We start from the raw sequence: 16,961 nt of genomic DNA, 5'->3' as shown, positions 1-16,961 counted from the left end.
ACAAAAGTTAAGAAGAAACCATCAGGGACTCCATCTTAGAAAAGAAGAAACTCCAGGCCCCTCCAGGGTCGTTTTCTTCTGAGCAGCTCACACGGTGGGGGTCTCCTCGCCCTGAAGCCCCCATACCTGGAGGGATGGACAAGAGCCTACCCTCCCTCATCCCCCATTCAGAGCCCAGGATGGCCCCTCGGAACTCAGGCAGCCTTGGCTCCTGCCTGTGGTCTTGACAGTGACGGACACGAGGCCATTACCATGCACCAGAGGGGTGGTCGCATGTGTCCTCAGTGAGGGTCCTGACCCGGCACCAAGGCCCAGTGATTCCACCTGCCCTCCATCCCAACCCAAGGGATGAGGCTGACTCTGCCCTGAAAACTCTATTCCCTGTCCCCAGAGAACCTGGGGCTTCTAGGGCTATGCCCTGAAAACCCACTCCAGTATTCTTGCCTAGAGAATCCTGTGGACAGAGGAGCCTGATGGGCTGCTGTCCATGGGGTCGCACAGAGTCGGACATGACTGAAGCGATTTAGCATGCATGCATGCATTGGAGAAGGAAATAGCAACCCACTGCAGTATTCTTGCCTGGAGAATCCCAGGGACAGAGGAGCCTGGTGGGCTGCCATCTATGGGGTCGCAGAGTCGGACACAACTGAAGCAACTTAGCAGCAGCAGCCCTGAAAACTCACTTCCCTGCCCTGGGGCCCTCGGGGCTTCGAGGGTGAGTGCACAGGTAAGACGCTTCCTGCACTCCCTGTCTGCACTCAGCACACACTCCCTGGGGATACTGCTCCGGAGACGGTGCTGTCCATGTGCACGGAACCAGTGTCCCCATGAGGCTCGTCCGTGGGTGAGCAGTCCCCGGGGCAGACACAAGGCCAGTCCCTTGCAGCCAGAACCCTCTGATGTGGGCAAGGTCCTCAGGGACCCCACGTCAGTTGGTCACGCTGACACCCCAGACCCCCTGCATGTGGGAGAGCGGAGGCCTGGAGAACCACGGAGGGCGCTGAGAGACTGAGCGTGTCCAGGGCCAGGCCAGGCCTGCACAGCGGCTCCCGCATGGCCCCTCCGACTCCTCCCCGTGGCCTCCGCCGGGTTTTGTGGAGCTGCAGCTGGCAGGGGCAGCCGGCTAGTTAGCACACTGCAGGCTGATAACTCCCTCTCTGACCACCCCCCCGAATCTGTTGAGAGACTGCATGGCTGCAGCACTTGATGCCTTGGCACCAGCATGGTGGGGACACTGCTGTCTCCGTGGTTTGTGCCCGGGGCCCCTGGGTAGACAGCTGAGGAGAGGACAGGCCACGTGACAGGCAGGGATGCTGTGGATACAACCCACTGACACCGTCCAGGGGTCTGCCAGGCGCCAGAGCCAGCGCTGCTCTAGCAAGTGAAAAGCCAGGGAGGCCCCAGTGCCCCTGGAATCAGGGGGTCCACTGACCACTCACCCCAGGGCAGCTCAGCACTCCACCTTGTCATGGCCCCGGGACGCCCGGGCCCTGGAGGAGATGACCCTAGGGGTGGAGTGGGGGTGGGACACACGGTGGGTCCAGATGGGAGAAGGGGGCATCCTTCCCGAGATGCCCCAGCCTGTGTGCTACTCCAGGCAGTGGGGGCCACACAGCAGGGTCACCCCTGAGTCCCCCATGGCCCCGAGAGCCAACAGGAGATGCAAACAGACACGCAAGGAAGGCCTGGGCCAGCCCCCAGGCTGGAAGGGACATTCCCTCCCAGGAGAGAGCACAGATGGGAAGGTGCAGCCCTGACTCAGCCTGAGTCCAGTCCCCATCTCCAGCGAGAATTTGTCCTGAGAAGTCGCACACACGTGTGCACAGGTGTGCCTGCCCGACGCCTCATCCACAGGCCCCAGTACTCACCAACTCCTCCCGGAGATGCTCCTGGGTCTCCACGAGCCCGCTGCCCAGGTCTCCGGACGCCTGCGGGGTTGACAGGAAGCAAGTTGATGGCTGAAGCCCCCAGCCCCTCGGAGCTCAGGGTCAGGGGGAGGGCAGGCCATGAGGAGGTCAGCCAGTCATCGACAAGGCTCGTGTCCATCAGACTTCTTAGGATGAATGGCTTTTAGGAAACCAATGTGGCCCGTGGCCAGACACCCAAAGACCCGCTTGGAGGGTATCCCTTCCTCTCCTGTCCCGGGACACTATCCTGGGAAACAGCCCGGAGGGGAGGCCCCGCACAGGGACCCTCGGGGCTGGGACATGGCTGCAGGTCCCACTCCCTGGGCCAGTCACTGCATGCGGCTGGATCGTCTCCCAGTTCACAGTGCTGGGCTCACACGAGCTGCTGGGACCTGGGGCCACCCCGGGGACACAGGTCTTCTGCCTATCTGTCCTTCACACAGAGAACCGGTGTGTCTTCTGCCTTAGGCCCCACGGACTGTGTGCATGCATACACGTGACTGCACACACACACACTTTTTGCTCTGGCAGCCACCAGTGATGCTATCACCCAATGGGCTCCCCAGGCATGTTATTTAACTCTTATGTTCTATGCATGTTTCTATGTGGAAAGTTCCAGGCAAGGGAGGCTCACCTGGGGGTCCCCAGGGTGACGTTATGGGCAGTTAGAAACGTGATCATGGGTAACATCCACCCAAAGTGGCAACTGTCAAAGACCTCTCTGGTCCCAATCATTTTGGGGCTTCCAGGAAAGGCCCACCACATCCTGGCCTGGGCCCCTCCTCCCACAGAGCAAAGGGGAAGAAGGAGGAGGGGCCCCCCGCCTGAGCCAGGCAGTGGCCACTCACCCCATCATCATCGTCGTCCTCGTCCTCATCCTGGCACTGCCGGGGGCTCACCTGAGGATCCCTGCGCAACCTCAGCTCTGAGATCAGACCCTGAACACAGAGGGAGGGGAGGGTCACCAGGGGTCCTGGGACAGAAGACCCCAACTCAGGCCGGGCCCAGCTCAGAGCCAGGCATGTCTGAGGTCAGGTCCAGCAGAGACACCACAGGGGGTGATGTCACAGCAGGTGACATCACCCACTCCCTCTCTCTTCCCAAGGATGCTCATCACCCTCTGGGTGGTGCCACGCACTCCCTCCTGTGGTCCCGGCGCTGCACCGGGCGCCTGGACACAGCATGAGCAGAGAAGAGGTCATCGGCGTGCAGTGTCCCGGGAGGCAGCGTCCCCTCGGGGCGTGAAGTGGACGGCACTGGGCAGGGGTAGGTCGGGGGCGGCAGGCACCTGCTGGGCAGTGTCCTGAACCGTGAGTGTGGACAACTGCCCGTGGAGAGGACTGGGATCCCCACTCCAACAGGAAGTCTGAGGCAGGGCAGGGCCACGGGCAGCTGGGCTAGCATGATGGCCAAGGACCTCAACCCAGCCACACCGGGGCCTCTACTGCAAGGCGTCCTGCTCCCAGAGGGCGACGCGACCGCACGTTCTGAATCGTGGTCGAGATCTCGGCCCGTGTGTGAGGCCACAGGATCCAGGCCTTTGGTGTCCTTTCTAGAAGCTGTCCTGCCTGGAGGTTCTGAGTGTTCACAAATGTTTTTCTGGTATTTCTTTTGTTTTCTACTTAACATCTTCATCCATGGGGATGGATCACTGCATCTTCTAAACAGAGACCACATTGCGTTGCTTCTGAGAGGCACATTTTCATAGCTCTTAAAAACGGGCCAGCCTAGGTCAGGAGCTGGCACACTCCTGGGTGAAGGGCCAGTGGTGACTGTTTTCAGGTCTTTGTCGCTGCTGCTCTGCAGCTGTGTTGGGACGTGAACCAGTCTGTGGACACTGGACGCAGCTGCTCCAACCAGACTGTGCGGGACACTGAAACGTTCACGCATCACAAAATAGTCTTGTTTTTTTCCAACCACTGGAACTCGTAAAAGCCCTTTGAGGTTGCCGGCTGTACAAAGACAGGCAGCGGGTGGGATGTCCTGGGGCCGCATGCTCACTTGACCAGCTTATGGTTTTTCCTCTAAGTGCCCTGCAGACTCCCTTCATCACTGACCTCCATCTCATGGCCCTCCTGCTCCCACATGACATCAAGCGACTAACACCCCGAGTGTCCCCAAGAGCCCTCGCCTGAGGGCTCCACTCCTATCTCCAGGCTCAGCTCAGGCCACCTCCTCCAGGAAGCCCTCTTGGACTCCCTCCCAAGGATCAGCACCTCCAGGGGCCAGGTCTGCCCAGCTCCATATTCCCCCCTGCATCTCTGCTTCCACTGATAGTGAGGTCTGCGTGTGAACATGTCATGTTTGTGGCACGTGTGCAAATGGATATGCGCATGTGTGTGTATGAGTGTATAAATGTGTCATGCAGGTATGCACATAGTTATGTGCGCACCTGTATCCATGTACTTGTGTGTATGTGCCCACGTGCATATGTGCACACGTGTGTGCATGTTCAGGCATAAACACCTGCTCCTGGGAGGCGAATGAGGTCAGCGGCCCAGGTACGGGCTGAGGGAGGCCCCGCATCCCCCAGCTACCACGAAGTCATTGTGTCCCCAGTACAACTCCCAGCCAGGCCTGTGAGGAGAGGAGGGGCCGAGCGCACAGGTCGGGGGCAGGCAGGTGACTTCAGCCCCACAGCGCACTATGACACCCCTTTTCTCAAGCAATCTCGAGGGCTGACCTAGGAGTAACTTTGGTAGTCCACTGTTGGGCTTCCCAGTGCTGCCCCGCCTCACCAGCCGATGGGGGAGGGGGCACCGAGTCACCAACGATGGTTTCCTACTGCTGGTCAGTCTCCGTAGGCAGTGAGAACAGTGCCCGCTGGTGGAAACCACAGGCCATCTTTACCGTTTTTTTCCACTTTCCCACAGCTCATTCCAGAAGCTCAAGGGCTAAAGTGCCTGTGGCTTAGTGGTCAAGGCCCATCTTGCCTGGGGAGCCGGCAGCTCTGACCCCAACACCATGCCAGGAGGCGGCTCAGTTCTCAGATGCAGGATGCCCAGAGGTTCCAGAAAGTTCGGCAGGACGGCCTGGAGAGGCCTCCAGGGGAAGCTGACAGCCCAGGGGGTGGGGGCTGGTGGAGCGTGGGACAGGGTCAGCTCTGCTGTCCATGGCCCGTCCCCCGGCTGGCGGGTGGTTGCACGGCAGGGGCGAGGCGGCCGTGTCTTCCCAGAGGTGACCAGGCACAGAAGCGCTGGCTCCGTCTGAGGTCACCCCTGGCTCCAGCTGAACCAGAGCAGATGCTGTGGCCACAGCTGAGCCCAGCTGCTTCTGCCCCTTCATATCCAACTCCACCCCTGCCTCCCTCAGTCCCCTGTCACTGCCCCCCAGGGCAGAATGCCACTGTCTTTTTCGGGATCTTGAACCATCCGGCAGATCCCTGCAAGGTCCACAGTTAGAGTAGGGCTGGCCCCTCCTCTCAGCATCTGTTGGGGAGCCCAGGCTGTGTCCAGAGCTGAGGTCACTGGGGGGGAGACACAGGACAGCCTGACTGATGGCTCAGGACTGTGCAGAAGGCTTAGGCAGCAGGTATCAGGGTCCCTGGCCCCATGCAGTCCATGGAACCCAGGGGCAGAACCCAGCTGAGGGTGCAGGAGGCTGAAAGGCAAGCAGCCCACCCATGGCTGGAGCTCCGGTCTGAAGATGGACGGGCCACCTGGCCATGAGGAGGGGATGTGGCAGGGGTGGTGCTTGGTCCACTCCATGGAGGAGTGTCCTCCCCGCCCGCCCCCTGAATCCAGAGACGCTCCAACCACCATGGAGGGCAGTGAGCTGCCAGGAGTGTTGTGTGGAGGGCCTGTTTGTGGGAGGGCACACATGTGTGTACGCTCAGAGCATGTGTGTAAGGGGCACAAGCCAGGAGCAGGAACGCAGTGATCACACCTGCTCTCCTGCATGGGCAGCACACACAGGCGCCCCCCCTTCTCTGGGCACCAGCTCACCACCGCCTGCAGGAAGCACGAGCCTTTCTGGGCTTAAAAAGGCAGGGGGTTGGCCCTGGGGCTCAGGGAGGAGGCAGCAGTGTGTTAGGGATGGAAATTCTCAGCCTGCCCAGCTGAGGGTGGTGCTAAAGGGGGGGAACAGGCATCCCCAGATGACAGAGAGTCATCAAGATTGAGAATTCAGGGGGAGGCACAGAGGTTAAGATTCCAGAAAGCCACACTCTGAACACCCCGGGGAGACACCGTGAGGCAGCAGTCGGGGGGCAGGCCACCAGGCTCCCGCAGGTACAGGTCAGAGCACTGGACATCTGGACATGACCGTCCCCACGCTGATACCATCCCGTGAGGCCAGGCTGCCACGAGAGCAGGCCCGCAGCACTCTGGCCCCCACACTGCCAGCCAGCAGGGTGGCCGCTCAGCAAGCGGCCGCCAGACTGGGTTGGAATGGGGAGCAGAGGAGCCGGGCCCCCCGCCAACTGGCCTGCCCACTGGGGCAGCTGGGGAGACATCAGTAGCCCAGAGGTCACTGGGCCCACTGCAAACGCTGGATGGACTTAACAGATGTTATGAAATCCAGACCATTTGAAATCTGTCCTGTCACTGCCTCACTAGGGCCCCTGGTCTTAGAGCTGTGTGCAGACGACCACAGCCCCACGACATGAAAGCCTGTCCCTCATCACCGGTGCTGGGGCTGCCTCCCTGGGACCCCTATCTGGCAGCCCAGGGTTCTCTGGGCCTCCTGACTCACCCCCTGACTCACAGGGCCGTGTCCTGGCCCCAGGCCACGGGCTGAATGCACCTGTACAGGGGTGGGTGAACTGCAGCCCCCATGGACCTGACTGCCCCACCTCACCCCCTGCCTCTCCTTCCTCTGCTGGCTGACCCCCAGGCCGCCTGCTCCCTTGTCACCTACTCCAGCTGTCACTGTGACTGGGCCACACCACCACTGTCCCATTCTCCACACACCCTGGACCAAGTGGCATCTCACCGGTTTCCTGTATGAAGCCCCAGCTCCTGGACTATTTGTATGAAACTCTATTAAAAGCATCTCCTTCAGGCAATGGCGTGACTACTGCAGGACTATGAACAGGTTACATTACCCGTTCAGGTTGCTTCAGATGATTGACAGATGGGTACTGGAAGGAGCCGGCGACCGTGACCTTGAGTGCCCCGAGCTGCCCTCAGTCAGCAGCACGTTTGGTGTGGCTGGGCTTGGGGGCCACAGCAGGAGAACTGGGGGTGTCAGAGGTCACCAGCACTTTCCCTGCCTGCTCTGCTACCATCCTCTGTCTAAGCCTGCCCAAACCTAGTGTGGCCAGTGGGCATCTCTTCGCTTCAGTGGATCAATCACTTCTGAAGATCAAACCAGTCCATCCTAAAGGAAATCAACCCTGAATATTCATCAGAAGGACTGATGCTGAAACTGAAGCTCCAATACTTTTACCACCTGATGCAGAGAGCCGACTCATTGGAAAAGACCCTGATGCTGGGGAATATTGAGGACAAGAGAAGAAGGGGATGACAGAGGATGAGACGGTTGGATGACATCACTGATTTGATGGACATGAGTTTGAGCAGGCTCCAGGAGATAGTGAAGGATGGGGAAGCCTGGCATGCTGCAGTCCATGTGGTCACAAAGAGTCAGACATGACTTAGCGACTGAACAACACTTTTTATATAATGTGGCCAGCAAAGCCACCTGCTGAGGCAAATTCACAGCCTCTAGCACCATCATCACAGAACAGAAGCAGTGAACGTTCAACATGAGGAGCACAGCTGGAGCGCGGCCTGGGAAGCCCAAGCCAGTCCTGTCCTGGCCCAGTGTCAGTTTCAGATGAGGGCCCCGGGGTCTGAACACGTGACTAAACCTCCACGGAAACCTGGGTAAAGAGAAAGGTGGTTTCACACAGAGAAAAGCAGACAGGAATGAGAAAACAGGGACATTTCCAACAAAGAGAAACTAAGTCAAGAAAACTTGACCACAGGGTATCTGAAATAGTTAAGAAAAAGAAAGGATGAGGTCAATAAACACTGAAAAAGCGCTGAATTAATGTTTTAAGCCAAACACTATAACGGATCAGATCAGATCAGTCGCTCAGTCGTGTCCGACTCTTTTCGACCCCATGAATTGCAGCACGCCAGGCCTCCCTGTCCTGTGCTGGGTGGAATTAGGAATTTCCTAAGAGATATTTATTACCATTTAAGCTCAAGGAGAAGAATGAACCTGAAAACACCAAGGACGCTCATAATTTTGGGGAGAAAACAACAAAGGCTTTGCAAGCATCTTCAGAATAGGTGCCGGGCTGAGCGTGGGGGTCAGCAAGGGGCTGAGCACCTGCTCGAGACCACTAGCCGTGACACTCTGGCTCATCGCACACTCTGAGCTCTGTGCGCACCTCTGCCAAGTCCTGCCTGTCACACACGTGAGTGGTTCTTTCCCAAGAGTCTCAGTTCAGAAGAATTGACAAACGCTATCCTAAGCCGACCTATCTACTCCTCCTCAGATAGCACGCTTCACCTCTCACCCGGCTGGAGGCTGATCAAACACCCACAGAGAGATTCCTGGAACTGGAGTCTGAGGAATAAAGGGGCCACACTGCACTGGACTTCGCTGGAAGTGCCCAGGCAACATCAGGGGGGACAGCAACTTCACGGCAAGCAGGGCTCCAGCCAGAGCCAGATGGAACGACCTTACAGTCCCCTCTGCTCTGTCTCTCTAACCTTTAAAGATTTTTCTGGGTGTCTTCTACAGGCTAGATTTAACCACATAAACATTTTAAATATCCCAATGGTGGGGGAAAAAAAGACTAGGTGAAAAGGCAAGAGAAAAACTGGGGAATAAAATTTACAGTGTATAGAACAAATGATCAGTATCTTTTATATATAAAGAGTTCACACAAACTAATAAGAAACAATTGAAACCATTAAAACAAAAAATGCAAAGGACATGAACAGACACACAAGAAGAAATACAGAGAACCAGTAAACATGTGAAATAGTATAGTTTGTTTTCACTAACAACCAAGAAATGCAAATTAAAACACCCAGACACTGTTAGTCTACATATACGACTAGCAAGTGTATTTTGCAGAGATGACCGCAGCCTGGCAGGGCTGAGGGAAGAGGCATCTGGGTGTCCTTGCTGCAGAAAGGTGGTGACCTCCGTTAGCACCGTGAGACAGGCAGCCCCTGTCCCCACCTGCCCACGAGCAACTTTTCAATTGTTGAGAAATATAGAACTCATGGCAGGGGTGGGGGAGGCGGGGTGCGGCAGGGAGTTCCAATCTAGAGAAGCCCGGGAATTCTCACAACGAATCACCAGTAAACACAGCCCCTCTCCCATGGCACGGCTCCCTCTGACTTATCTCCACTTCATCAAGTTCGAGGATCAAAATGAAAACACAAAGAGGCTCAGTTTGGTATCAAAGTCTTACTGGCTCCCAGACCCCTTGGGTGAAAGTCCCTGCCAAAGGTGAAAGGTCAGCTTTCAGAAGCGAGTCACCAGGACTTAGAACAACGTTAATCAAACAGCCTTTGTCTGGGCAATAATTAACTTTCTGTCCCCCGTGGACACATCCCCCACTGCACACACAGGGAACCCTGTCTGAACTGCTGGGTGGGCGTGCCAGTTGCAGTGTTCAAATTCAGGGACCTGCTAAGGTCTGAGGGTGGCCATCACTGTTTCCAGGAGGCAGGATTCGGCCAAAGGTTCTGAGAAGTGTGGTCACCGGGGACCCAGAAGAAGGATTCCACTAGCATCTGGGACCTGCCTTCCCCAGAAATGAAGGTTGGGTCTGGGTCTGGGGGAGGGGCTTCCCTGGGCACACGACGGGGACCATTGCTCCCCGGTCGCGACCGGGGAAATTCTGCCCCTGCTGCTCTGAGGAGAAGGCCTGCCCTGGGGCTCACCAGCCATGAGGCCACTGCACAGTTTGGCAAAAACAACCAGCACGATGAATGCTGGTGCGTGGCCTGAAGCCTCTGGTCCAGCCGGGGTGTGTGCAGACGGCCCCCAGACAGGCACACACTCAGCGCTCCACTGCTGTTCTGAAATTCTTTCACTGTGCGTGGTCGGTTGACAGGAGAATAAAGCCCCTGCTCACTGATGGGGTGGGGTGGGGCCCGGAGCCCAGGGTCACCATGGGGCACCACGCACCCATGTGGATAGGCATATGCACACACAGGGTGGGGGCCTGGACGTGGCAGACGTGGGCATCCCATGAAGGCAGTGGTCTAAGAACAGCAGGGAGTGAACGCCCAGAGGGAGCAGGGTGGGCAGAGGGTCCTGATGGCTGTGTAACCCGGGCTTTGCCTGTCCCTGGAGCTGCTGCAGCAGCAGGCAGCCCTGGCCATCATCCATCCCCAGCTCCCTGCCTCCTGCCCCTGAGCGTGGAGGCCATCACAGTTACCTGGAACTTTTCAGGGTCTGCTCCACCGGCCTGGGCCACGAAGAGGCGGGCGTCCGGCTCCAGCTGCAGGTCGTGCAGTGAGTGCGCCAGGGGCTGGCCCTGGACCTCCTTACAGTCCACGAAGAGCCTGGCATAGGCGCCATCCACGCTGAGTGCCAGGCGCGTCCAGCGACCATCCAGCGCGGGCAGCTCGAAGCTGGCGGCTGTGCGTGTGTGGGTGGCTCCCGGCTCCGTGTACAGCAGCTGCACGTGCTGCCGCCCCCCACGTGCCGCCGTCAACTTCACGCCCACCGAGACCACTGCCTGCGCCGGGTCTGTGACCGCAAAGAGCACGCCCGCGCGCGCCGAGGCCGGCCGCACACGCACAAGCAGCGAGAAGTCCTGGAAGAACGCGCCAGGCAGGAGTCTCCGGGCCGCCTGGCCTCCACCGCTGCCGTCCTCGCCGAACTCATAGGCGGACCCCACGTCGGGGTCGTGCACCATGGCCACCTGCCAGGGTGGGGGCTCCCCGAGCAGCTGCTGGAGCCCTACCTCCACGACCTCTTCGTCTGCGGAGAGAAAGACAGCAGTGAGGCCGCGCCCACTGGGGAAACCAAGGCCCGGGCCATCTCGCACCTGCCCCCACCACCGCCCCAGCAGGGACAGACAGCCACTTGTTCCTTCAGGCACCACGCCCACCCCCACGGGCTCGCTCCTCCAAGTGGGGCGCAGAGACCCTCCAAAACCAGCCTGGCGCGAGAGGCAGGGGCGTGGCCTGCTGTAGACCCCACCTCCCTAAAGTTAGCACAAGGAGCTCGATCCCTCCTCCACTCCCAACCCCCTGCTCAGACTCCACACTGGGACTTGGTCCCCGCCCCCGCTCCCACACTGGAGTCACGTGGCATACCTGACATACAAAAGACAGAGATTCGCACAGGGCTGCCCCGAGCTGAATGCACACTAGGAACAGTCCGGAAACAGTTACACTCTCAGGAAGGGACAGGATAAGAGGGCTGCATTTCCTGGGGGCCCCTTTGAGGCTTGTGGTCCCCCTGTTTGCCCACACGTGGTGCAGCAAACCCCACCCAAGCCTCCCAGCCCTGTGGGTTTTACCCGGTGGTGGCTGTTCGCAGGGCTGGTGCTCACTGCCCTGTGTTCCTGCTGGGCACCACGACCACCACCCGGCCTGGACAGGGCTGTGTGATGGGGGAAGGGAGGGCAGCTTTCTCCCTCCCGCACTGCCCAGGCTCCCTGCCCCACACAGTCTCATCCTTCCTCTCAGACTCTCCATGCGCTCACATCCCTCCCCGTCCTCGGGGGGTCAGCGTCACGGGCACACGTTCTCCAGAGATACTCGACTGTACGGAGCCCCCTCGGTGGCATGGGCCCAGGCTGGGACACAGCCCTGGTGCCTGGACCTGCCTGAACGGGGCTGCTTCCCAGGTGGGCAGGTGCCATCCACAGCCTGGACTGGCGACCTCTGGGACCAGGGGCACCAAGGCTGGGGGGAAGCAGGGCCTCCCTCTCTGTCCAGGGGCTGTGGCTGCTGCCCAACACAGGAAGGTAAACACCAGCTCTGGGAAAGGCCCGCTCACCAGGGACTTCCCTGGACATTTCCAGGCAGAGGGGCAAGGAGCCTCCAGGCCTTTCCTCTCAAGGCCCTCGCCCCACAACCTGGGTGGGCTCTGCCCCCCAAATGCGGTACACAGAGAAGCTCTTCTGGGAGGCAGCTGCTGGCGTGTGGGTGTCCTAACTAAGCCGAGTATGTACACGGCTGTGTGTGCAGGTGACACTGTGGCCCTGTCAGTGTGTCCGTGAGTGGTAGGGCCTGTAGTCCGGCCCCAGAGTGCAGGGTCACGCTGACCCGGACTCCCTGGAGCAGAGGGAACAAACGCTGGACCCCAACTTCCGAAGACAAGCCGGGTCTCTCAAAGAGTCCCCAGAGGACAAACTATGAGAAGAGAAGAGACCAGCAGAGCCCACACGAGGATGAGGGTTTGGGGTAGCTGCCAGACTAGCCCCACCAGGACAGTGGCATCTTGCCTCTGAGCAGCCCTGACTTCCCGCATTGTGGGCTCCCCTTCAGCCTCACTCTACCCTTTGCAGGTGAGATCATTATGCAGATGAAAAGCGGCAACCACCAGAGCAGACAGCAGCCCCGCGGAACAATGGCCTGCCTCAGCACCTGCCCGCAGCGGATGGACCCTCACCAGGGCAGGGGGCCTTCACAAAGACCCTGGGCTCTCGGAGGCCAGCTGTCACTTTCTGCTCACAGACGGACACCACTGTCCACCCAGATGGTGTGGCTGTACGGTCCCTTTGCATCAGACGTGCCCAGGACCCCAGTGTCCACTCAGGGAGATGCCCTAAGATTAAGGAACAAGGGCCTTCAGCAGCCTGAGTTCCAGTAGCCCTGGTGCCCCATCTCAGCCGTCCCGGAAGTTAAGCGTGGATGTACCCCAGCCGTACACTTCCTCCTGGGCAGCTAGAACTTTTCCAGATTAAGGATGCTGAGACACAGCAGCCCTGGGCCCCTGGCTGGAAGACAGCCCCAGTGACTCCAGAGATGCATGAGCAGCTCCTTCCCAAAGTTCTCCCATTTCCTCTCTCTGCAATTCTCCATGGTTCCCATTGGGAGTAATCTTCAGAATGCCACGGCCCTGAGATCACTGCTTCAGTCTCCAGTTACAGGCATCTTAAGCAGGGGTGGGGGTGGGGGGGTGGTTGTAGCCACACCTCCATGCAGATCTGGCAGCTGCTGGGCTGGAGGCGCTGGCCCGAGGCGCTGGCCCGAGACACTGGCCCAGCTGTCTCGGGGTGGAAACCAGCATCTCTTCAGCTAGCGAGCGCCTGAGCTGGGCACTGGGAGTTCCAAGTAGCACCCTCCTGGGAACACAGTGGGTGGCACCTAGGCAAGCTGAGGCCCTCTGGACAGCCACACCCACCTCAGATCAAGGAATCAGGGGACTTGCCTAGTTGAAGACAGTTTCCCTTCCAGCAAACAGACCAGCCAAGGCCCAGTGGGGTTTAGCCCAGGTACATAAGGTTGGCTCAACATAGCTATGACAAACCTAGACAGCATACTAAAAAGCAGAGATATCACTTTGCCAACAAAGGTCTGGTTAGTCAAAGCTATGGTTTTTCCAGTATTCATGTTTGGATGTGAGAGCTGGATCATAAAGAAGACTGAGCAGCAAATAAACAATGCTTTCAAATTGTGCTGGAGAACACTCCTGAGAGTCCCTTGGACAGCAAGGAGATCAAACCAGTCAATCCTAAAGGAAATCAACGCTGAATATTCATTGGAAGGACTGGTGCTGAAGCTGAAGCTCTGATACATTGGCTACCTGATGTGAAGAGCTGACCCATTGGAGAAGACCCTGATGCTGGGAAAGATTGAGGGCAAAAGGAGAAGGGGTGACAGAGGATGAGGTGGTTGGATGGCATCACCGACTCAATGGACATGAGTTTGAGCAAGCTCCAGGAGATGATAAAAGACAGGGAAGCCTGCAGTCCATGGGATCCCAAAGAGTCAGACACGATTTGGTGACTGAACAACATTTGAAATCAATTAATGGAAACCATCACATCAGTAAGCTAAAGAAGAGGATATCACATGGTCGTATCATAGATGCAGAAAAAGTATTTCATAAAATCCTACACCTATTATGATAAAAACCTTCAGTAGACTAGGAATAAAGGTGAACTTCCTCAACTTGATAAACATTTTTTAAAAAGCTACAGCTAACATCATACTTACTGGTGAGAAATTTTAAGCTTTTTCACTAAAATCAGGTACAAGGTAAGGATGCCCCCTCACCACTCTTTTTCAACATCACAGATAATGCCATAAGACAAGAAAAGGCAATAAAAGCACATAGGTTGGGGAGGAAGAAATAAAGCTGTCAATCTGCAGATGACATGAAAACCAAACTGTAGAAAATCCAAAATAATTATTCAAAAAATACTCCTGGAGCTACTGATTATAGCAAGTTTGTATGATATAAGATTAACGTACAAAAGTCAATCATTTTCCATATACTGTCAATGAACAAGTAGAATTTGATATTAAGACATGATACCATTTACATTAGCATCTCCAAGATGAAATATTTATATTTATACTACACATAAGTATGACAAATATATGTACAAGATCTACATGAGGAAAACTACAAACTCTGACAAAAGAAATCAGAGAAGAAGTAAATAAATGCAGAATATTCCATGTTCATGGATAGGAAGATTCAATACTGTCAAGATATCAGTTCTTCCCAACTTGACCTATAGATTCAATACAATCCCAATAAAAATCAGAGCAAGTTATTTTGGGGCTTTCAACAAATCAACTTTGAGTTTATACAGAGAGGAAAAGACCAACTCAATACTTGCAGGAGAACAAAGTTGGAGAAGTGACAGTATCTGATTTGAGACTTACTACACAGCTATAGCAAAAACAAGACTGGGAGCTGACTGTGGCTCAAATCATGAACTCCTTATTGCCAAATTCAGACTGAAATTGAAGAAAGTGGGGAAAACCACTAGACCATTCAGGTATGGCCTAAATCAAATCCCTTATGACTGTACAGTGGAAGTGAGAAATAGATTTAAGGGACTCTAGATCTCATAGACAGACTGCCTTATGAACTATGGATGGACGTTCGTGACATTGTACAGGAGACAGGGATCAAGACCATCCCCAAGAAAAAGAAATGCAAAAAAGCAAAATGGCTGTCTGAGGAGGCCTTACAAATAGCTGTGAAAAGAAGAGAAGTAAAAAGCAAAGGAGAAAAGGAAAGATATACCCATTTGAATGCAGAGTTCCGAAAAATAGCAAGGAGAGATAAGAAAGCTTTCCTCAGCGATCAGTGCAAAGAAATAGAGGGAAAAAATAGAATGGGAAAGACTAGAGATCTCTTCAAGAAAATCAGAGATATCAAGGGAACATTTCATACAAAGATGGGCTCAATAAAGGACAGAAATGGTATGGACCTAACAGCAGAAGAAGATATTAAGAAGAGGTGGCAAGAGGACACAGAACTGTACAAAAATGATCTTCACAACCCAGATAATCACGATGGTGTGATCACTCACACTCACCTAGAGCCAGACATCCTGGAATGTGAAGTCAAGTGGCCTTAGGAAGCATCACTATGAACGAAGCTAGTGGAGGTGATAGAATTCCAGTTGAGCTATTTCAAATCCTAAAAGATGATGTTGTGAAAGTGCTGCACTCACTATGTCAGCAAATTTGGAAAACTCAACAGTAGCCACAGAACTGGAAATGGTCAGTTTTCATCCCGATCCCAAAGAAAGGCAATGCCAAAGAATGCTCAAACTACTGCACAATTGCACTCATCTCACACCCTAGTAAAGTAATGCTCAAAATTCTCCAAGCCAGGCTTCAGTAATATGTGACCCGTAAACTTCCAGATGTTCAAGCTGGTTTCAGAAAAGGCAGAAGAACCAGAGATCAAATTGCCAACATCCGCTGGATCATGGAAAAAGCAAGAGAATTCCAGAAAACATCTATTTCTGCTTTACTGAGTATGCCAAAGCCTTAGGCTGTGTGGATCACAATAAACTGTGGACAATTTTGAAAGAGATGGGAATACCAGACCACCTGACCTGCCTCTTGAGAAACCTGTATGCAGGCCAGGAAGCAACAGTTAGAACTGGACATGGAACAACAGACTGGTTCCAAATAGGAAAAGGAGTACGTCAAGGCTGTATATTGTCACCCTGCTTATTTAACTTCTGTGCAGAGTACATCATGAGAAACGCTGGGCTGGAAGGAGCACAAGCAGGAATCAAGATTGCCGGGAGAAATATCAATAACCTCAGATATGCAGATGACGCCACCCTTATGGCAGAAAGTGAAGAAGAACTAAAGAGCCTCTTGATGAAAGTGAAAGAGGAGAGTGAAAAAGTTGGCTTAAAGCTCAACATTCAGAAAACGAAGATCATGGCATCCGGTCCCATCACTTCATGGCAAATAGATGGGGAAACAGTGGAAACAGTGGCTGACTTTATTTTGTGGGGTTCCAAAATCCCTGCAGATGGTGACTGCAGCCATGAAATTAAAAGACACTGACTCCTTGGAAGGAAAGTTATGACCAACCTAGACAGCATAATAAAAAGCAGAGACATTACTTTGCCAACAAAGGTCTGTCTAGTCAAGGCTATGGTTTTTCCAGTGGTCATGTATGGATGTGAGAGTTGGGACTGTGAAGAAAGCTAAGCACCAAAGAACTGATGCTTTTGAACTGTGGGGTTGGAAAAGACTCTTGAGAGTCCCTTGGACTGCAAGGAGATCCAACCAGTCCATCCTAAAGGAGATCAGTCCTGGGTGTTCATTGGAAGGACTGATGCTGAAGCTGAAACTCCAATACTTTGGCCACCTCATGTGAAGAGTTGACTCATTGGAAAAGACCCTGATGCTGGGAGGGATTAGGGGCAGGAGGAGAAGGGGACAACAGAGGATGAGATGGTTGGATGGCATCACCGGCTCAGTGGACATGGGTTTGAGTAGACTCCAGGGGTTGGTGATGGACAGGGAGGCCTGGCGTGCTGTGGTTCATGGGGTCGCAAAGAGTCGGACACGACTGAGCAACTGAACTGAACTGATACAGCTATGGGAATCAAGACAGTGTGGTCTTGACAAAAGAAGAGACAAGTAGATCAATGGAACAGAATAGAGAGCCCAGAAAGAGATGCATATA

General features: G+C 55.2%; 1 protein-coding gene across 6 annotated transcripts in view; it reads right to left on the bottom strand.

Annotated features, from left to right (window-relative positions):
* Positions 1 to 16,961, bottom strand: part of COL18A1 (collagen type XVIII alpha 1 chain) — a 94,328-nt gene that overhangs the window by 27,988 nt on the left and 49,379 nt on the right. For all 6 annotated transcript variants that reach the window (XM_070796067.1, XM_070796040.1, XM_070796045.1 and 3 more), the window contains 3 exons: positions 10,261 to 10,808; positions 2,756 to 2,845; positions 1,869 to 1,928 (listed from right to left, as the gene is read on the bottom strand). In XM_070796067.1, the coding sequence (XP_070652168.1) occupies positions 1,869 to 1,928; positions 2,756 to 2,845; positions 10,261 to 10,808 (698 nt within the window). The remainder of the gene's footprint in view (positions 1 to 1,868; positions 1,929 to 2,755; positions 2,846 to 10,260; positions 10,809 to 16,961) is intronic.

The sequence above is a fragment of the Bos indicus genome, chromosome 1 (genome assembly GCF_029378745.1).
Source record: "Bos indicus isolate NIAB-ARS_2022 breed Sahiwal x Tharparkar chromosome 1, NIAB-ARS_B.indTharparkar_mat_pri_1.0, whole genome shotgun sequence".
Taxonomy (NCBI): domain Eukaryota; kingdom Metazoa; phylum Chordata; class Mammalia; order Artiodactyla; family Bovidae; genus Bos; species Bos indicus.
This window is presented reverse-complemented; position numbering and strand designations above follow the sequence as displayed.